Source organism: Triticum aestivum, chromosome 1D (genome assembly GCF_018294505.1).
Source record: "Triticum aestivum cultivar Chinese Spring chromosome 1D, IWGSC CS RefSeq v2.1, whole genome shotgun sequence".
Classification (NCBI taxonomy): domain Eukaryota; kingdom Viridiplantae; phylum Streptophyta; class Magnoliopsida; order Poales; family Poaceae; genus Triticum; species Triticum aestivum.
The window spans coordinates 114768642-114791413 of NC_057796.1; the positions used below are offsets into that span (position 1 = coordinate 114768642).

The following is a 22772-nucleotide window of genomic DNA, read 5'->3' on the forward strand; positions in this document are numbered from 1 at the left end:
ATAAGACCACCCCCGCCTCCTCGACGAACCCTAGATCCCCAGTTCCCCCTCTCCTCTCCCCTCGCTCCCTTCCTCGATTTGGACCGGCACCCGAGCGCTGCCATGGCTGCACTGTCGTCGTCCGCGTAGCCGCCGGCCTCCTCCCGCCTCTCCATCGAGTCCACGAGCTCCGCCCGCTTCCGCTACGTTGTCCTCGACCACGAGTCCGAGTCGGGGATCACTTCATCGCCGCCATGCCTCGTCTTCTTCTTCCTTGGCTCCAACGCACTCGGGCGAAGGTTCCGGCGCGAGCGAGCCTCCCCAAGCCGCCTTTTGCACACCTACACGCTCCCGGTGAGCCCCTACATCTTTCCCCTCTTCCCCTAGCTCGATCTCGTGCCTCGGTGAAGCTGCTGTTGTTGCCGAGCCCCTGTCGTCGCCGATGGGCTCGCCCCCGTCGATGTCGTTCGTTCCAGAGCATGTCGAGCATGCCACCGTGCTCGTGGCCTTGCGTAGGAGTTTCCTGGGCCACTGGATCATCGAACCTAGGCGCATGAGCTCGATTCCTTCGGGCTCCAACTCCGGCCACTGTCCGCAGTCGCTCGCCGCCATCGCGCGCCCGCGCCCTTGCACGCCCTCGCGTCGCGCCCTGGTCACCATGCCCCCCTTCCTCGCTCACTCGCCGGCTCCACCCTGCTGCTTCTGCCGGCACCATCCGCTGTGCCGCTGCACGAGCTGCTTCTGTTGCTGATGCTGCGGCCGCGAGCCCGCCCCTGCTCACTGCTGACTTGCTGCTGCTCTGCTGCCGTCGCCCCACACACGGCCCCTCCTCCCGTGCTGCAGCCTCCCTCCCCTATCGCCGCCCCCTGCTTTCACCGTCGCCGCTTCTTGCTCCGGCCTCCAGAGCTTACCTCACCGGCGCGCGTGCCCCGCCCTGCTTCCCCCACACGACTGCCACATCCCGCATCGGCCCCGCGTGCCTCGGTGCATCGCCGCGTGCGCAGCCCCACCCCGCGCCGTGCCCCGCCTCCCCTGACCTCGCCCGTGGCCACGGGCCACCGCCCAGCATGCCCTGCCGACGCCCGCCGGCCACGCTCAGGCCGGCCGGCCTCGCCCCCTGCGTGATGGGCGCCTGGGTGCGCCCCGCCCCAGCGCCCGTAACCTGTCGCCCGCTAAGCCCCAGGCCCACTGCAGGGGGCCCTACGCCCTTGGTCATATTAAAAAAAGAGTTTAAAAGGATTTAAAAATTTAAAAAATATAATTAATTAACTTAATTAACTAGGATTAATTAGCCTAATCACTAGATTAGCTGAAACTGGAATTAATTAGCTAGACCTAGTCTATGACAGGGTGGCCCCACCCCCTGTTGACTGGTCAACTGGGTCCCCCTGGACCCGCATGTCACCCTCTGGTACACCTCTGTGTACACAGATTTGGGTGCACATAGCATTTAGCTATTTAATTTCAAATTAATAATGATTTCAGAATATTTCTAAAACTTTAGAAAATCGTATAAATTAATCCGTAACTCGGATGAAAAAGTTTTATATATGAAAGTTGCTCAGAACGATGAGACGAATCGGAATACGCAGTCCGTTCGTCTGCCACACGTCCCTAGCATAGTGAACATGCAACCTTCCCCCTTCGTTTCATCTGTTCAAAAATGCCAAACTTCGGGAAAACTTTCCCGGATGTCATCCCCCTTCGTTGGTATCATGTAGCACCGCGTTAGAACACCCCTCGCACTGCTTTTGTCTTGTCATGCATAGTATTGCACTTGTTTGCTCTGTATTTACTGTTTCTTTCCCCTCTTTTCTTTGGTAGACCCCGAGACCGCTGCTGATGCCCATGTGATCTACTACGTCGACGACGAACCTTCTTCCCTTTCAGCGGAGCTTCCAGGCAAGCCCCCCCTTTGATCATCCCGATATCGCCCATTCCATTCTCTCATGCTTGCATTAGATTTTGCTACTGTTATTGATTGCTCCTATTCTGATGCATAGCCTGCTTTTTTACCTGCTATTGTTACCTACCTGCTTACCCTAAACTGCTTAGTATAGGTTGGTTAGAGATCCATCAGTGACCCGCACCTTGTCCTTGTTGCCCCTGCTTCATCATCGACGACTCGATCAACGTGATCGACACCAGAGCCCGACACCTCACATCACATCACGACCCTTTTGTTGCTCGACTCTGCAGAGTTACCATCGTGTGCCAAGGGTGGAACCTCATACATCACTCATGATGAGATCTTTCTAGTGTAGCTATTCGGTCGTGGTCATCGAGGGTGATTCCACCTTAACCACTTTCGATACGGCTATGTCGTGCAACACCTCAAGTGTGAACCTCGAGGGTGGATCCTCTTACGTTCACCTTGATGATCACATCGAGTGGAATCCTCTGGGGGTGATTCCTCGGGTTTTCCCCTTGATGTCTGGACACACGGTTACCTTGACTTTACTTGAGACATTGGTGAAAGTCGGGCGGGCCCGGAGAGCACCCAAGGAGTTACGGTGGCGGATGGTTGTTTAGCGGTATCACCCAGGAGGGGGTGATAGCTCCGGACTTGTCACGACAGCCATCACTTCTTTTAATAATGCACTAACCGGTTTGGGTATTTGTTCTGAGTTGGCCTCTGGCCTTTACGCACTAACCACCACGCGAGAATAGTTATGGGCCTCGACATTGCAGTATCAGCCGAAGCTTTGTCAGACGTTTAGTTCAGCATTGCGGCACGGCTGGGCCGGTACCATCCTGTAGTGGTGGAGCCTGGTCCGCCCTGTTCGCAACGACCCGGAGTGCAACGGGCGATGGGCCCAGACCCCGGAGTGCTTAGGATGTAGACCAGCGGGGACCTCTCTGCTGAGCCTAGGTAGGGCTACGACATGTTTATTTTCCGAGGCCGGGCATTGACCCCAGAAAGGTGTGTCCGGCCAGAGTGATCGAGCGTGTTGGGTAACATGGTGCACCCCTGCAGGGAAGACATATATTCGAATACCGTGTCCACGGTAATGGATGTTCAGACTTGTATCCTGATCTTATATAACTAGAAATGGATACTTGATGCTTATGATGGATATGTGGTTCCGGGATTGCTTCCTCGCAGGGAGTCGAGGAAGGATCTCTGGGCATTAATTCTACAACATGGTTGTTAATTAAACTGCAATTCTTTACTCTTCTACATGTTGCAAGATGCTTGGAGCTGCTTGAAGATGCTAGTCTTCGATAGGCTAGGCCTTCCCCTCTATTCTGGCATTCTGCAGTTCAGTCCACATATACAACCCTTCCATTTGATACCAATGCATACTTAGTATAGATCTGATGCTTGCGAGTACTTTAGATGAGTACTCACGGTTGCTTTGTTCCCCCTTTCCCCCCTTCTTTCTTCTTTCTGGTTGTTGCAACCAGATGGTGGATCCCAGGAGCCAGATGCCACCCCATTCGACTACTACTACCACCCCGAGGGTGCCTACTACTACGTGGAGCCCGCCAACGACCAGGAGTAGTTAGGAGGTCCCAGGCAGCAGGCCTTGCCTCTTCGATCGTTGATGTTTGTGCTAGCCTTCTTAAGGCAAAACTTGTCTAACTTATGTCTGTACTCAGACATTGTTGCTTCCGCTGACTCTTGTGTATCGAGCTATGTATTCGAGCCCTCGAGGCCCCTGGCTTGTAATATGAAGCTTGTATGACTTTCTTTTGTGTTTAGAGTTGTGTTGTGATATCTTCCCGTGAGTCCCTGATCTTGATCGTACACATTTGCGTGTATGATTAGTGTACAATTGAATCGAGGGCGTCACAAGTTGGTATCAGAGCCGACTGCCTGTAGGAACCCCCCCTTTCCAACTCCTTGGCCGAAGTTGAGTCTATTCTTTGAAAAAATGATTTACTAACATGGATGTGTGGCTTACGGGCCCATGTCGCCATTGGGTGGTATTAGGATCTTTTACTCCTCGTCTATACTCTGGGACTCTGATCTCTCCTCTATTCGGGTTAAATAATTTTGCTAACTCTATACTAGGTTCTCGTGATCACATCCATCTGGAGATTTGTGTTACCCCTTTCTCGAATTGTGGGCCAAGATTGGCTTCTCAATGTTCACTGACCGCATGATCCTATTGTCAACAGCACCCTGCATCGCCACTTGCAAATTCCTCGCTCTAGAGGTCTTCCCTAATATTGATGTAGCCTTTGCTATGTCTCGTTGTTGTATTCCTCCATCGCGTGCATGTGCGCCGCCTAGTATGTTTGTGATGTTTCTCTTGTCCGAACTCTTATGAACGACATGTAATTGGCCTCACATATGTATCGGTATGTCTTTAATGACTACTGCCTTGTACATACTGCGCCTTTGCCCATTGCTCTAGTAATATCATGAATGACTCCATACACTTGCTCCACCCTTTGCTGAACTACCCCCTGTTGCATTTAAGCAGGATGGTTAGACCCGCTGGTCATGGCCGCCCGAATACATGGCCGGAATGATACAACAGTTTGATGTTGAATCGCCAGTTCATGGTATGAGTCATGGCTTAGTTTCCACGCCCCAATATGAATCAGCAACCAGCCCCAGTGACACTGCATGGCTTTGCACGTATTAACCCTGTCTTTTACCACAACTCAACTTAGCCCCTTTATGCTGACGACTGGCTTCGTGACATCACTTTCGAGTTGGAGTTTGTTGATGTAGCCCCTGCCAACTATGTCACCTTTGCGGCTTACTACCTGAAAGTTCCCGCTGCTCAAATGGTGGGATAGCCACTGGCGTTCCTTACCTGTTGGAACCGCCATCACTTGGCCGAAATTCCAAGCTGCTTTTCGCGGGCTAATGTCGGACCACCATGGTTAGTGACAACGTCCCCGTTGAAATTGAAGGGTTGGAATTCCATGTTTCGCCCCCCATTGTTTTGAAGTCGTCCTATTTTGACCTCATTCTGGGCATGGAATGGTTGAAAACACATACCCCTTCAATTGTTTCCACCACTAAAACTATCAAACTACTACATCCTTCAAATGAGATTGTGAGCTACCCTGCTCATCTTGTTCGAAATGCCGAAGCACGGATTTATTCCTTGAACATGTAAACGCTTCTCCTCTTGTGAGAATTGGAAACGCTCCAGTCGTTTGTGAATTCCAGGATGTCTTTCCAGAAGAACTACACAGTCCATGACCTTGAACTTGCTGTAGTTAAATTTGCACTGAAGTTGTGGCGGCATTTCCTTTTTGGTAATCGTTGCGAGGTCTTCACCGATCATCAAAGTCTAAAGTACCTTTTTACTCGGCTAGATCTGGATCTCCATCTGCAGCGATGTATGGAAACAATTACAGACTATGACTATGGTATTTCTTATACCCCTGGCAAGGCTATTGTCATGGCCGATGCCCTGAGTCGCAACTCTTATTGCAACAACCACATGGCTTATAAAGCTCAACCCCTGCAAGATGATCTCACTTTAGAGAGCATTCAGTTTGCGTTCTCGATCAAGCAGAATGCTGCACCCGTCAGAGGGCTATCAAATTTCTTAAAGTTCCGTGGTGAAATCATTCTGAAGATGAAGCCACTTGGGAACTCGAGGATCGTCTTTGTGATGAATACCTCGTTTTGTTTCCTTCTACCTCTAAAATCTCGGGACGAGATTTCTTGTAGTGGAGGAGAAATGTGACGCACGGATAATTAAGCTACAGTAATCCCCTGCTAATGATGCCATGTCACCACTCTTACTGTTGCTAATCCTCGGTTGATCCAAATCGCAATCCAAATTCAAGTTCAAACTAAGTCCAAAAATTCAAATTTCTCAAACATGCAAACTAAAATGTTCAAAGGGTTGAAAATAATCCATGGATATTTGTCATGTTGGAACCAACCTCTTTTTAATTCCCAAAATGCCCTTGGGAATTAATTTTTGGTCCAGCAGTAATTAAATTGGCCTTTTCAGTTTCTAAAAACGGTTAAACAACTCCTTTAGAGCCCAAACTATTTGTGCCATCTAAAAATATTGTCTAGTATTTATATGACATGTTTCACATTTTACAAAAGGTTGTTGGTGGAACAACTAAATGCAAAACATGGGCTAAAAACTAAAACAAAAAAGTTTAAGAAGAAAACAAAAGAAAAGCAGAAAAGCCCCACCATCTTTTCCCTGTGGACCTAAACCTACAGCCCACCCCTATCCCACTGGGCCTTGGCCCAGCTAGCAACAAAAACAACCCCAACCCGCACCCCAGTCCTCTCCCTCCTCACGCTACAGAAGCGGGGGGGCATCGTGGCGGCCATCCCATGGCGCCCCTGCCCCGTGGCGGCCATCCCGCGCCTCTCCACCGTTCCCCCACGCGTATAAGACCGCCCCCGCCTCCTCGACGAACCCTAGATCCCCAGTTCCCCCTCTCCTCTCCCCTCGCTCCCTTCCTCGATTTGGACTGGCGCCCGAGCGCTGTCATGGCAGCGCCGTCGTCGTCCGCGTAGCCGCCGGCCTCCTCCCGCCTCTCCGTCGAGTCCACGAGCTCCGCCCGCTTCCGCTACGTCGTCCTTGACCACGAGTCTGAGTCGGGGATCACTGCATCGTCGCCATGCCTCGTCTTCTTCTTCCTCGGCTCCAACGCACTCCGGCGATGGTTCCGGCGCCAGCGAGCCTCCCCCAAGCCGCCTTTTGCACACCTACACGCTCCCGGTGAGCCCCTACGTCTTTCCCCTCTTCCCCTAGCTCGATCCCGTGCCTCGGTGAAGCTGCTGCTCTTGCCGAGCCCCTGTCGCCGCCGATGGGCTCGCCCCCCGTCGATGCCGTTCGTTCCAGAGCATGTCGAGCACGCCACCGTGCTCGTGGCCTTGCGTAGGAGTTGCCTAGGCCACTGGATCGTCGCACCTGGGCGCATGAGCTCGATTTCTTCGGGCTCCAACTCCGGCCACTGCCCGTAGTAGCTCGCCGCCATCGCGCGCCTGCGCCCTTGCACGCCCTCGCATCGCGCCCCTGGTCACCTTGCCCCCCCTCCTCGCTCACTCACCGGCTCCGCCCTGCTGCTTCTGCCGGCACCGTCCATTGTGCCGCTGCACGAGCTGCTTCTGTTGCTGATGCTGGTGCCGCGAGCCCGCCCCTGCTCACTGCCGACTTGCTGTTGCTCCGCTGCCGTCGCCCCACGCATGGCCCCTCCTCCCATGCTGCAGCCTCCCTCCCCTATCGCCGCCCCTGCTTTCGCCGCCGCCGCTTCTTGCTTCGGCCGCCGGAGCTCACCTTGCCGGCGCGCGTGCCCCGCCCTGCTTCCCCCACACGACTGCCACATCCCGCATCGGCCCCGCGTGCCTCGCTGCATCGCCGCGCGCGCAGCCCCACCCCGCGCCGTGCCCCGCTCCCCTGACCTCTCCCGTGGCCACGGGCCACCACCCGGCTTGCCCCGCCGACGCCCGCCGGCCACGCTCAGGCCGGCCGGCCTCGCCCCCTGCGTGATGGGTGCCTAGGTGCGCCCCGCCCCAGCGCCCATAACCCGTCGCCCGCTAAGCCCCAGGCCCACTGCCAGGGGGGCCCACGACCTTGGTTATATTAAAAAAGAGTTTAAAAAAGGATTTAAAAAAATTAAAAACATATAATTAATTAACTAGGATTAATTAGCCTAATCACTGGATTAGCTGAAACTGGAATTAATTAGCTAGACCTAGTCTATGACAGGGTGGCCCCACCCCCTGTTGACCAGTCAACGTTGACTGGTCAACTGGGTCCTCCTGGACCCGCATGTCACCCTCTGGTACACCTCTGTGTACACAGATCTGGGTGCACATAGCATTTAGCCATTTTAATTTCAAATTAATAATGATTTCAGAATATTGCTAAAACTTTAGAAAATCGTAGAAATTAATCCGTAACTCGGATGAAAAAGTTTTATATATGAAAGTTGCTCAGAACAACGAGACGAATCGGAATACGCAGTCCGTTCGTCTGCCACACGTACCTAGCATAGTGAACATGCAACCTTCCCCCTCCATTTCATCTGTCCAAAAATGCCAAATTTCGGGAAAACTTTTCCGAATGTTATCCCCCTTCGTTGGTATCATGTAGCACTGCGTTAGAACACCCTCACGCTGCTTTTGTCTTGTCATGCATAGTATTGCACTTGTTTGCTCTGTATTTACTGTTTCTTCCCCCTCTTTTCTCCGGTAGACCCCGAGACCGCTGCTGATGCCCGTGTGATCTACTACGTCGACGACGAACCTTCTTCCCTTTCAGCAGAGCTTCCAGGCAAGCCCCCCATTTGATCATTCCGATATCGCCGATTCCATTCTCTCATGCTTGCATTAGATTTTGCTACTATTATTGATTGCTCCTATTCTGATGCATAGCCTGCTTTTGTACCTGCCATTGTTACCTACCTGCTTACCCTAAACTGCTTAGTATAGGTTGGTTAGAGATCCATCAGTGCCCCCACCTTGTCCTTGTTGCCCCTGCTTCATCATCGACGACTCGATCAACGTGATCGACGACCAGAGCCCGACACCTCACATCACATCACGCCCCTTTTGTTGCTCGACTCTGCAGAGTTACCATCAAGTGCCAAGGGTGGAACCTCATACATCACTCATGATGAGATCTCTATAGTGTAGCTATTCGGTCGTGGTCATCGAGGGTGATTCCACCTTAACCACTTTCGATACGGCTCTGTCGTGCAAGACCTCAAGTGTGAACCTCGAGGGTGGATCCTCTTACGTTCACCTTGATGATCACATCGAGTGGAATCCTCTAGGGGTGATTCCTCGGGTTTTCCCCTTGATGTCTGGACACATGGTTACCTTGACTTTACTTGAGACATTGGTGAAAGTCGGGCGGGCCCAGAGAGCACCCGAGGAGTTACGGTGGCGGCTGGCTGTTTAGCGGTATCACCCAGGAGAGGGTGATAGCTCCGGACTTGTCCTGACAGCCGTCACTTCTTCTAATAATGCACTAACAGGTTTGGGTATTTGTTCTAAGTTGGCCTCTGGCCTTTACGCACAAACCACCACGCGAGAATAGTTATGGGCCTCGACGTCGCAGTATCAGCCGAAGCTTTCTCAGACGTCCAGTTCAGCATTTGCGGCACGGCTGGGCCGGCACCATCCTGTAGTGGTGGAGCCTGGTCCGCCCTACTCGCAACGACCCGGAGTGTAACGGGCGATGGGCCCAGACCCCGGAGTGCTTAATACATAGACCGGCGGGGACCTCTCTGCTGAGCCTAGGTAGGGCTACGACATGTTCATCTTCCGAGGCCAGGCATTGACCCCAGAAAGGTGTGTCCGGCCAGAGTGATCGAGCGTGTTGGGTAACATGGTGCACCCCTGCAGGGAAGACATATATTCGAATACCGTGTCCACGGTAATGGATGTTCAGACTTGTATCCTGATCTTATATAACTAGAAATGGATACTTGATACTTATGATGGATATGTGGTTCCGGGATTGCTTCCTCGCAGGGAGTCGAGGAAGGATCTCTAGGCATTAATTCTACAACATGGTTGTTAATTAAACTGCAATTCTTTACTCTTCTACATGTTGCAAGATGCTTGGAGCTGCTTGAAGATGCTAGTCTTCGATAGGCTAGGCCTTCCCCTCTATTCTGGCATTCTGCAGTTCAGTCCACATATACAACCCTTCCATTTGATACCAATGCATACTTAGTATAGATCTGATGCTTGCGAGTACTTTAGATGAGTACTCACGGTTGCTTTGTTCCCCCTTTCCCCCCTTCTTTCTTCTTTCTGGTTGTTGCAACCAGATGGTGGATCCCAGGAGCCAGATGCCACCCCATTCGACTACTACTACCACCCCGAGGGTGCCTACTACTACGTGGAGCCCGCCGACGACCAGGAGTAGTTAGGAGGTCCCAGGCAGCAGGCCTTGCCTCTTCGATCGTTGATGTTTGTGCTAGCCTTCTTAAGGCAAAACTTGTCTAACTTATGTCTGTACTCAGACATTGTTGCTTCCGCTGACTCTTGTGTATCGAGCTATGTATTCGAGCCCTCGAGGCCCCTGGCTTGTAATATGAAGCTTGTATGACTTTCTTTTGTGTTTAGAGTTGTGTTGTGATATCTTCCCGTGAGTCCCTGATCTTGATCGTACACATTTGCGTGTATGATTAGTGTACAATTGAATCGAGGGCGTCACAAGTTGGTATCAGAGCCGACTGCCTGTAGGAACCCCCCCTTTCCAACTCCTTGGCCGAAGTTGAGTCTAGTCTTTGAAAAAATGATTTACTAACATGGATGTGTGGCTTACGGGCCCATGTCGCCATTGGGTGGTATTAGGATCTTTTACTCCTCGTCTATACTCTGGGACTCTGATCTCTCCTCTATTCGGGTTAAATAATTTTGCTAACTCTATACTAGGTTCTCGTGATCACATCCATCTGGAGATTTGTGTTACCCCTTTCTCGAATTGTGGGCCAAGATTGGCTTCTCAATGTTCACTGACCGCATGATCCTATTGTCAACAGCACCCTGCATCGCCACTTGCAAATTCCTCGCTCTAGAGGTCTTCCCTAATATTGATGTAGCCTTTGCTATGTCTCGTTGTTGTATTCCTCCATCGCGTGCATGTGCGCCGCCTAGTATGTTTGTGATGTTTCTCTTGTCCGAACTCTTATGAACGACATGTAATTGGCCTCACATATGTATCGGTATGTCTTTAATGACTACTGCCTTGTACATACTGCGCCTTTGCCCATTGCTCTAGTAATATCATGAATGACTCCATACACTTGCTCCACCCTTTGCTGAACTACCCCCTGTTGCATTTAAGCAGGATGGTTAGACCCGCTGGTCATGGCCGCCCGAATACATGGCCGGAATGATACAACAGTTTGATGTTGAATCGCCAGTTCATGGTATGAGTCATGGCTTAGTTTCCACGCCCCAATATGAATCAGCAACCAGCCCCAGTGACACTGCATGGCTTTGCACGTATTAACCCTGTCTTTTACCACAACTCAACTTAGCCCCTTTATGCTGACGACTGGCTTCGTGACATCACTTTCGAGTTGGAGTTTGTTGATGTAGCCCCTGCCAACTATGTCACCTTTGCGGCTTACTACCTGAAAGTTCCCGCTGCTCAAATGGTGGGATAGCCACTGGCGTTCCTTACCTGTTGGAACCGCCATCACTTGGCCGAAATTCCAAGCTGCTTTTCGCGGGCTAATGTCGGACCACCATGGTTAGTGACAACGTCCCCGTTGAAATTGAAGGGTTGGAATTCCATGTTTCGCCCCCCATTGTTTTGAAGTCGTCCTATTTTGACCTCATTCTGGGCATGGAATGGTTGAAAACACATACCCCTTCAATTGTTTCCACCACTAAAACTATCAAACTACTACATCCTTCAAATGAGATTGTGAGCTACCCTGCTCATCTTGTTCGAAATGCCGAAGCACGGATTTATTCCTTGAACATGTAAACGCTTCTCCTCTTGTGAGAATTGGAAACGCTCCAGTCGTTTGTGAATTCCAGGATGTCTTTCCAGAAGAACTACACAGTCCATGACCTTGAACTTGCTGTAGTTAAATTTGCACTGAAGTTGTGGCGGCATTTCCTTTTTGGTAATCGTTGCGAGGTCTTCACCGATCATCAAAGTCTAAAGTACCTTTTTACTCGGCTAGATCTGGATCTCCATCTGCAGCGATGTATGGAAACAATTACAGACTATGACTATGGTATTTCTTATACCCCTGGCAAGGCTATTGTCATGGCCGATGCCCTGAGTCGCAACTCTTATTGCAACAACCACATGGCTTATAAAGCTCAACCCCTGCAAGATGATCTCACTTTAGAGAGCATTCAGTTTGCGTTCTCGATCAAGCAGAATGCTGCACCCGTCAGAGGGCTATCAAATTTCTTAAAGTTCCGTGGTGAAATCATTCTGAAGATGAAGCCACTTGGGAACTCGAGGATCGTCTTTGTGATGAATACCTCGTTTTGTTTCCTTCTACCTCTAAAATCTCGGGACGAGATTTCTTGTAGTGGAGGAGAAATGTGACGCACGGATAATTAAGCTACAGTAATCCCCTGCTAATGATGCCATGTCACCACTCTTACTGTTGCTAATCCTCGGTTGATCCAAATCGCAATCCAAATTCAAGTTCAAACTAAGTCCAAAAATTCAAATTTCTCAAACATGCAAACTAAAATGTTCAAAGGGTTGAAAATAATCCATGGATATTTGTCATGTTGGAACCAACCTCTTTTTAATTCCCAAAATGCCCTTGGGAATTAATTTTTGGTCCAGCAGTAATTAAATTGGCCTTTTCAGTTTCTAAAAACGGTTAAACAACTCCTTTAGAGCCCAAACTATTTGTGCCATCTAAAAATATTGTCTAGTATTTATATGACATGTTTCACATTTTACAAAAGGTTGTTGGTGGAACAACTAAATGCAAAACATGGGCTAAAAACTAAAACAAAAAAGTTTAAGAAGAAAACAAAAGAAAAGCAGAAAAGCCCCACCATCTTTTCCCTGTGGACCTAAACCTACAGCCCACCCCTATCCCACTGGGCCTTGGCCCAGCTAGCAACAAAAACAACCCCAACCCGCACCCCAGTCCTCTCCCTCCTCACGCTACAGAAGCGGGGGGGCATCGTGGCGGCCATCCCATGGCGCCCCTGCCCCGTGGCGGCCATCCCGCGCCTCTCCACCGTTCCCCCACGCGTATAAGACCGCCCCCGCCTCCTCGACGAACCCTAGATCCCCAGTTCCCCCTCTCCTCTCCCCTCGCTCCCTTCCTCGATTTGGACTGGCGCCCGAGCGCTGTCATGGCAGCGCCGTCGTCGTCCGCGTAGCCGCCGGCCTCCTCCCGCCTCTCCGTCGAGTCCACGAGCTCCGCCCGCTTCCGCTACGTCGTCCTTGACCACGAGTCTGAGTCGGGGATCACTGCATCGTCGCCATGCCTCGTCTTCTTCTTCCTCGGCTCCAACGCACTCCGGCGATGGTTCCGGCGCCAGCGAGCCTCCCCCAAGCCGCCTTTTGCACACCTACACGCTCCCGGTGAGCCCCTACGTCTTTCCCCTCTTCCCCTAGCTCGATCCCGTGCCTCGGTGAAGCTGCTGCTCTTGCCGAGCCCCTGTCGCCGCCGATGGGCTCGCCCCCCGTCGATGCCGTTCGTTCCAGAGCATGTCGAGCACGCCACCGTGCTCGTGGCCTTGCGTAGGAGTTGCCTAGGCCACTGGATCGTCGCACCTGGGCGCATGAGCTCGATTTCTTCGGGCTCCAACTCCGGCCACTGCCCGTAGTAGCTCGCCGCCATCGCGCGCCTGCGCCCTTGCACGCCCTCGCATCGCGCCCCTGGTCACCTTGCCCCCCCTCCTCGCTCACTCACCGGCTCCGCCCTGCTGCTTCTGCCGGCACCGTCCATTGTGCCGCTGCACGAGCTGCTTCTGTTGCTGATGCTGGTGCCGCGAGCCCGCCCCTGCTCACTGCCGACTTGCTGTTGCTCCGCTGCCGTCGCCCCACGCATGGCCCCTCCTCCCGTGCTGCAGCCTCCCTCCCCTATCGCCGCCCCTGCTTTCGCCGCCGCCGCTTCTTGCTTCGGCCGCCGGAGCTCACCTTGCCGGCGCGCGTGCCCCGCCCTGCTTCCCCCACACGACTGCCACATCCCGCATCGGCCCCGCGTGCCTCGCTGCATCGCCGCGCGCGCAGCCCCACCCCGCGCCGTGCCCCGCTCCCCTGACCTCTCCCGTGGCCACGGGCCACCACCCGGCTTGCCCCGCCGACGCCCGCCGGCCACGCTCAGGCCGGCCGGCCTCGCCCCCTGCGTGATGGGTGCCTAGGTGCGCCCCGCCCCAGCGCCCATAACCCGTCGCCCGCTAAGCCCCAGGCCCACTGCCAGGGGGGCCCACGACCTTGGTTATATTAAAAAAGAGTTTAAAAAGGATTTAAAAAAATTAAAAACATATAATTAATTAACTAGGATTAATTAGCCTAATCACTGGATTAGCTGAAACTGGAATTAATTAGCTAGACCTAGTCTATGACAGGGTGGCCCCACCCCCTGTTGACCAGTCAACGTTGACTGGTCAACTGGGTCCTCCTGGACCCGCATGTCACCCTCTGGTACACCTCTGTGTACACAGATCTGGGTGCACATAGCATTTAGCCATTTTAATTTCAAATTAATAATGATTTCAGAATATTGCTAAAACTTTAGAAAATCGTAGAAATTAATCCGTAACTCGGATGAAAAAGTTTTATATATGAAAGTTGCTCAGAACAACGAGACGAATCGAAATACCCAGTCCGTTCGTCTGCCACACGTACCTAGCATAGTGAACATGCAACCTTCCCCCTCCATTTCATCTGTCCGAAAATGCCAAATTTCGGGAAAACTTTTCCGAATGTTATCCCCCTTCGTTGGTATCATGTAGCACTGCGTTAGAACACCCTCACGCTGCTTTTGTCTTGTCATGCATAGTATTGCACTTGTTTGCTCTGTATTTACTGTTTCTTCCCCCTCTTTTCTCCGGTAGACCCCGAGACCGCTGCTGATGCCCGTGTGATCTACTACGTCGACGACGAACCTTCTTCCCTTTCAGCAGAGCTTCCAGGCAAGCCCCCCATTTGATCATTCCGATATCGCCGATTCCATTCTCTCATGCTTGCATTAGATTTTGCTACTGTTATTGATTGCTCCTATTCTGATGCATAGCCTGCTTTTGTACCTGCCATTGTTACCTACCTGCTTACCCTAAACTGCTTAGTATAGGTTGGTTAGAGATCCATCAGTGCCCCCACCTTGTCCTTGTTGCCCCTGCTTCATCATCGACGACTCGATCAACGTGATCGACGACCAGAGCCCGACACCTCACATCACATCACGCCCCTTTTGTTGCTCGACTCTGCAGAGTTACCATCAAGTGCCAAGGGTGGAACCTCATACATCACTCATGATGAGATCTCTATAGTGTAGCTATTCGGTCGTGGTCATCGAGGGTGATTCCACCTTAACCACTTTCGATACGGCTCTGTCGTGCAAGACCTCAAGTGTGAACCTCGAGGGTGGATCCTCTTACGTTCACCTTGATGATCACATCGAGTGGAATCCTCTAGGGGTGATTCCTCGGGTTTTCCCCTTGATGTCTGGACACATGGTTACCTTGACTTTACTTGAGACATTGGTGAAAGTCGGGCGGGCCCAGAGAGCACCCGAGGAGTTACGGTGGCGGCTGGCTGTTTAGCGGTATCACCCAGGAGGGGGTGATAGCTCCGGACTTGTCCTGACAGCCGTCACTTCTTCTAATAATGCACTAACAGGTTTGGGTATTTGTTCTGAGTTGGCCTCTGGCCTTTACGCACAAACCACCACGCGAGAATAGTTATGGGCCTCGACGTCGCAGTATCAGCCGAAGCTTTCTCAGACGTCCAGTTCAGCATTTGCGGCACGGCTGGGCCGGCACCATCCTGTAGTGGTGGAGCCTGGTCCGCCCTACTCGCAACGACCCGGAGTGTAACGGGCGATGGGCCCAGACCCCGGAGTGCTTAATACATAGACCGGCGGGGACCTCTCTGCTGAGCCTGGGTAGGGCTACGACATGTTGATCTTCCGAGGCCAGGCATTGACCCCAGAAAGGTGTGTCCGGCCAGAGTGATCGAGCGTGTTGGGTAACGTGTTGCACCCCTGCAGGGAAGACATATATTCGAATACCGTGTCCATGCTAATGGACTTTCAGACTTGTATCCTGATCTTATATAACTAGAAATGGATACTTGATACTTATGATGGATATGTGGTTCCGGGATTGCTTCCTCGCAGGGAGTCGAGGAAGGATCTCTGGGCATTAATTCTACAACATGGTTGTTAATTAAACTGCAATTCTTTACTCTTCTACATGCTGCAAGATGCTTGGAGCTGCTTGAAGATGCTAGTCTTCGATAGGCTAGGCCTTCCCCTCTATTCTGCATTCTGCAGTTCATTCCACATATACAACCCTTCCATTTGATACCAATGCATACTTAGTATAGATATGATGCTTGCGAGTACTTTGGATGAGTACTCACGGTTGCTTTGTTCCCCCCTTTCCCCCCTTCTTTCTTCTTTCTGGTTGTTGCAACCAGATGGTGGATCCCAGGAGCCAGATGCCACCCCAGTCGACTACTACTACCACCCCGAGGGTGCCTACTACTACGTGGAGCCCGCCAACGACCAGGAGTAGTTAGGAGGTCCCAGGCAGGAGGCCTTGCCTCTTCGGTCGTTGATGTTTGTGCTAGCCTTCTTAAGGCAAAACTTGTCTAACTTATGTCTGTACTTAGATATTGTTGCTTCCGCTGACTCTTGTGTATCGAGCTATGTATTCGAGCCCTCGAGGCCCCTGACTTGTAATATGAAGCTTGTATGACTTTCTTTTGTGTTTAGAGTTGTGTTGTGATATCTTCCCGTGAGTCCCTGATCTTGATCGTACACGTTTGCGTTTATGATTAGTGTACGATTGAATCGGGGGCGTCACACAAGTGTTCAAACATCTGGCCGATCCTATCTATTAAATTGTGGTTCTGTTACAGCTTAGGAGACCCTTGGCGAGGCGGTAGGATCGTGCGTAGTTTGATGCCTTCACTAGCTACAAACCTAAAGATCAAGTGCGGGCAGCTCCGGTCGACATCATGCCAAATCATCGAAGCTAGGGTGGCAGCTGATCCGTATCATCATATCTGTATAGTGTTATATCGTCATTAGCTCAGCATTGCGTCGCTCCATGGGTCATTGTTGGCCTTATATCAAAACCTTTACTTTTGCATGTTGCTTGTCGCATGTCTTTTTTTGTACCTTTCTTACGTTGAACCTTGTAAGGGCCTTAGTATAATGCCTGGTGTGACGCCCGGATCATTAAGCTACAGTGAAACTCTACTAATGATGCCACATCACCTCCGTTACTGTTGCTAAGCTCGCATTAGTTCAAAACAATTCAAATTCAAATTTGAATTATTGACAAAAATCAAAAGTTTTTAAATGTTAAAACTAAAATGTTCTAAATGTGGCAATTAAATCCTAGGTAATATTGGTAGAGACCGCATTTCTATAAAATAGTTAAATACACTAAGGTAATTAAAACAGTTGCTAAAACAAATGAAAACAGAAAAAATGAGTAAAAAGAAAAAAACAAAACAGTAAACCAAAAAAAGCAAAGCCCCTCTCCCTGGGCCGAATGGCCCAACTGGCCATCCAGGCCACCAGAAGGCCCACCCCCCCCCCACTCACCTTACCCCCACGTACTGAAACCCTAACCACCCCATCGCCTCATTCCCACCCCCACGTTCGCTCCCCCTCCCAATCCGATCTGGATTGGGGGCTCGATCCACACCGACGCCCGCCGCTCGACCCCGTCGCCCTCGACGCCCATCGTCGGACCGCCGTCGCCGGAACGCTTCCTCGCCGGATCTCCTCCCCACCGCGTGTTGTCCCGTCCTCCTCCCCAAGCCCCGTTGCCTTGTCCCTATACCGTACGATGAGGCCCGGCCTCCACCTCCCCTCTCTCTCGCGCGTCACCTCGTCCGTCACCGCCAGCGCGCGCTCGTCACGCCCCGCGTCGTCGCCCCGTTCACCGTGCCTCCCCTACTGTCGCCTGGCTTGTGTGCCCCCGCGCCGCTCCGCCTCGCGCTCACCGCGGCCCCAGCACGCATGCCTCACCGCACTCACGCCGTCCGCCCCGCACGGCCACCTCGTGCTGCTCCTCCCCAACGGTCACCGCACGCGCCGCCGGCAACGGCCGCACACGCCCAGCTCCCCCTTCTGCTGCTTCCGCCAGCCACCCCGCCCGCACGGCCCCGCTTCTCGCGCCGGCGCTCACCGCGGCGCCATGTACGCTCTGGCCCTTCCTGCTGCTGCAGTACGCCGGGGCCTCGGTGCCCCTCGGTGCCCGCTGCGCCTCTCGCCGTCGCCTGCGCTGCCCCGCGCTCCGCCGTTGCCGCACGCGGTCGCAACCCCTCGCGTGTGCCCCCGCGCCACCACCTCCAGCCTCGCCGCGCCGCCCTGCTCCGGCCCGTCTCCCATGCTCGGGCCGCCGGCCCGTGCCGTCCGCGCCCCCTCGCCTCGTCGTTCCAGCGCCCTGCTGTTGGCCTGGGCGGGCACCCATTCAGGCTGGCGCCCGTCGCCTGCACGCCCGATCCACTAGGCCCCGATGGGCCTATGACTAGGGGGCCCACGCCCAGAAGTTAAAAAAAGGAATTTTTAAAATAAATAATAAAAAATATATTAAATAATTAATTAACTTAATTAATTTTGGTTAATTAACCTAATCATTTAACTAAACTAATTAATCATGATTAGTTAGTCTTAGTCAATGATGAACGGGACCCACACGTCTGTTGACCCAGTCAACAGACATTGACTGAAGACGTCATGCTAACGTCATAAAATGATTTTCGATTTAATTAATTCTGTTAATTCTAAAAATAATTAAAAATTTAAAAATTAATATAAAATAATACGTAGCTCGGATGAAAATACTTTGTACATGAAAGTTGCTCAGAACGACGAGACGAATCCGAATACGCAGTTCGTTCATTCGGCACACGTCCCTAGCATAGCGAACATGCAACTTTCCTCCTCCGGTCCGTCTGTCCGAAAACGCGAAACACCGGGAATACTTTCCCGGATGTTTTCCCCCTTCGCCGGTATCACCTACCACCGCGTTAGGGCACTCCTAGCACCGTTATATGTCATGTCATGCATCGTCATGCATCTGTTTGCATTGTATTCATTGTTTCTTTCCCCTCTTCTCTCCGGTAGACTACGATACTAACGCCGCTGCTGCCCCGATCGACTACGGTGTTGACGACCCCTCCTTCTTGCCAGAGCAACCAGGCAAGCCCCCCCTTGATCAACCCGGTATCGCCTATTCCTTCTCTCTACTGCTTGCATTAGAGTAGTGTAGCATGTTACTGCTTTTGGTTAATCCTATTCTGCTGCATAGCATGTCTTTGCTACTACTGTTGTTACCTTTACCTGCAATCCTAAATGCTTAGTATAGGATGCTAGTTTATCATTAGTGGCCCTACATTCTTATTCGTCTGCCATGCTATACTATCCGGCCGTGATCACTCGGGAGGTGATCACGGGTATATACTTACATACATATTATATATGACACATGTGGTGACTAAAGTCGGGTCGGCTCGTAGAGTACCCGCGAGTGATTCACGGATTGGGGGCTGAAAGGACATTTGTCCCGACGGCCCTCTGAGTGGATCTTTGTGGCGGAGCGACAGGGCAGGTTGAGACCACCTAGGTGAGAGGTGGGCCTGGCCCCTGGCCGGCATCCGCGGTTACTTCAAAATAACACGCTTAACGAGATCTTGGTATTTGATCTGAGTCTGGCTACGAGCCTATACGCACTAACCAATTACGCGGGAACAATTATGGGCACTCGACGTCGTGGTATCAGCCGAAGCCTTCTTGACGTCAGCGATTGAGCGGCGTGCGCCGGGTTGGACCGCGTAACGCAACTTCCTTTGTAATGGAGGTTGCTATTTCTGCTCACCGGCCGCGTTCGCAATGTACAGGTCTGCAACGGGCGATGGGCCCAGACCCCTGCGTGCTTAGGATTTAGACCGGCGTGCTGATCTCTCTGTTGTGCCTAGGTAGGGCTGTGACGTGTTGATCTTCCGAGGCTGGGCATGACCCAGGAAAGTGTGTCCGGCCAGAGGGATCGAGCGTGTTGGCTAATGTAGTGCACCCCTGCAGGGAAGTTTTTCTATTCGAAAAGCCGTGTCCCTCAATAAAAGGACGATCCGGAGTTGTACCTCGAACTTATGACAACTAGAACCGAATACTTAATAAAACACACCCTTTCAAGTGCCAGATACAACCCGGTGATCGCTCTCTCACAGGACGATGAGGAGAGGATCGCCGGGTAGGATTATGCTATACGATGATACTTGGTAAACTTACCAGCTACTCTCTTCTATATGCTTCAAGGTGGAGGCTTCCAGAAGCGTAGTCTTCGATAGGACTAGCTATCCCCCTCTTATTCTGGCATTCTGCAGTTCAGTCCACAAATACTACCCATTTCATTGATACCAATGCATATGTAGTGTAGATCCTTGCTTGCGAGTACTTTGTATGAGTACTCACGGTTGCTTTGCTCCCCCGTTTCCCCTTTCTATACCCGGTTGTTGCGACCAGATGTTGGAGCCCAGGAGCCAGACGCCACCGACGACGACTGATACTACACCGGAGGTGCCTACTACTACGTGCAGGCCGCCGCCGACGACCAGGAATAGTTTAGGAGGATCCCAGGTAGGAGGCCTGCGCCTCTTTCGATATGTATCCCAGTTTGTGCTAGCCATCTTATGGCACCTTGTTTAACTTTATGTCTGTACTCAGATATTGTTGTTTCCGCTGACTCGTCTATGATCGAGCACTTGTATTCGAGCCCTCGAGGCCCCTGGCTTGTATTGTGATGCCTGTATGACTTATTTAATTTTTAGAGTTGTGTTGCGATATCTTCCCGTGAGTCCTTGATCTTGATCGTACACGTTTGCGTGTATGATTAATGTACGATTGAATCGGGGGCATCATACCTGGCAATCGCCTTGTTTCTAAAAACATGTAACTTATTCCATTACTAAAGACAAGAGAGAGACTCTATGTTGAGTGAGTACATTTCAATATGAACTGAACCACCATCACGTCTATTCAACAGTGAGGAGTAATGCACTGATCTATTAGTTGGATGCCATCCAAAAACCTTCAACTTCATCATGCATGAACATTTCCAAATCCACTTAAAGATGGAGTCAACTACAATGTGATCATGGGCCAAAACATAGAAGATCTTGGAACGAGCCGGTATAAGTATGGGTCGCCGGCGGAGGAAAAGGGGTTCGGTCGGCCGAGAAGGGACCAGAACAGAGGCGCCGTTGGGCTCGTGCTGGAGGCAGGCTAGATGACGGTGCGATGAGATCCGGTCGAGGGATGGGATGGCGGACTAGGGCACAAGAGGATAAGGTAGTAGGCTGAGCTCCAGCTTGAGTTACCGATGCAAGTAGGTGTAACGATGTAGGAAGAATCCTGGGAGATCTATATTTGAGTTTTTTTTTACAAAATCCATGAGCGGGAGGGCATGGACGCACAGCCGTGCAACCCATCACACGGATGGTCACACACATCGGTCACAGGCAAACCCCATTCGGAGATTACAGAGAGCGCATGATTCATTTAATGATGATATGAGCAGGGACACACTTAAAAGCAATATACTAGAGATATACCGAGAGGCCGTCATATTTATAAAAAAAAGTTACAGACGATTGTTGATGAACATTGAATGGTGAGATTCAGTGGAAGGACATGAGCAGGTTCTTACTCTTGTGTAGCCATGAGACACGAAGTCCCCAACGGTGTGGCATCAAAACAATTTGAAAAAAGACTGATTTTTTATGGTCTTCTAACTTTTTTTAGGGGGACTTGTCTTCTAACTGCATTCATATTTTACCGAGAGTTATGTGCAAGAAAATAAAAATGAGTGATCTAAAAGGCTTTTCTTCAAGCTGTGAATAAGCTAAATAAAAGGCTAAGAAATTTGTTTTTCTTTAGACCATCAGGCATGTTTTTCTCCACGAAAATTTGCGCAAGCAATTAAGGCACCCTAATATCTTCTTTAAGAAAAAGGCAAAAAATCTCTTACGTACAATTTATTATGAGTTCTATTCTACTGTTCATAGGCAAAAGCAGAGTTCGAACTCCGTACCTCTGGCACGGTGACGAGCAAAAGCATCCCATCTAACCAACCAAGCAGCCCTAGAAAACATACCTTTAACCATAAGCAGATTTCTTCCCTGCCTATTTAAGTCTTCCGCAGGCGAGCGCCGTTGCCTCTCCCTCCTAGCGCCACCCATCCCGCTTTCCACCCCCACCGGCGGCAACGAATTCCAGCGAAAAGCGAGGCGAGGCCGGACCGATGGCGGCGGCGCGGTGGCAGCAGCAGGGGGAGGCGCAGAAGCTGCGGTGCACCAAGGAGCCGTACGTCGATGACGACGGCACTCACAGGATGTACGTATAAAGCGCTCAAACCAAAAGCATCGATGCTTCTGCTGCTTGATTGCTCGCTTCAATTTCGCTCCCGCTGCCCAAGTTTATTTCGCTGACGGATTTTTTGTCTTCGCTTCTGCTGCTGTTTGTTCGGATGATTTGCGTCTCTTCAGAAAGAGCATGCGGTTCAGCACCTTCTCCGGCGGCGAGGTCCGCAAGTCCGCGGAGGCGCAGGTCTATAACGGCTGGATCTACGACGAGAACCGCAAGCCCGCTCCCGGCGGTTTGCTCGACACGCGGATGGTATGCTGCTGCTCTTTCCGGTTTCCGCTACTTGAGGCGTCTGTCTGTCTGTCTGTGTGTGTGTGTATTTATGTTGCTTCGCACGATGAAGGGCATGCCACCTTTTGTGTCCGTGTACAATGTAGTAGATGCTTTACTGATTGATCAATCCGTGGCATATATGGTATAGCTGTAATTCGAGGACCAGCTCTTGTTATCACATTTCACTCAATATTTTGCAATAAAAGGTCATCTTTCTTGAAATAAATTAAACGAAATGCTCGCGAGATTTACCCTGAGAAATTTCAGGGAGCTGCAAACAGAGTATATATGGGATTATGGGGAGTGCCACTGTGAGGGGTTTATGAACAATTCAGTATTATATATACTGCTTCCTGTAATAGGAATGCCACTGTCTTGTGTGTGTGTGTATGTGTGTGTGCGCGCGCGCGCAATGGATTGTCTTACTGATCAAAACTTGTGTGGCATAGTTGTAATTAGAGGGCTGGCTCTTGTTATGACATTTCAACAAATTTTTGCCAGCCGATGAA

At 51.3% G+C, this 22772-nt stretch overlaps 1 protein-coding gene across 1 annotated transcript in view; it reads left to right on the forward strand.

The window, feature by feature from the left end:
- The first annotated feature begins 21774 nt into the window (after positions 1–21774).
- LOC123180660 (DNA-directed RNA polymerase III subunit 1) overlaps positions 21775–22772 on the forward strand; it is a 35161-nt gene continuing 34163 nt past the window's right edge. Inside the window, exons 1-2 of the mRNA XM_044592744.1 lie at positions 21775–21960; positions 22113–22242. Of these exons, the coding sequence (XP_044448679.1) occupies positions 21869–21960; positions 22113–22242 (222 nt within the window). The 5' untranslated portion in view covers positions 21775–21868. The remainder of the gene's footprint in view (positions 21961–22112; positions 22243–22772) is intronic.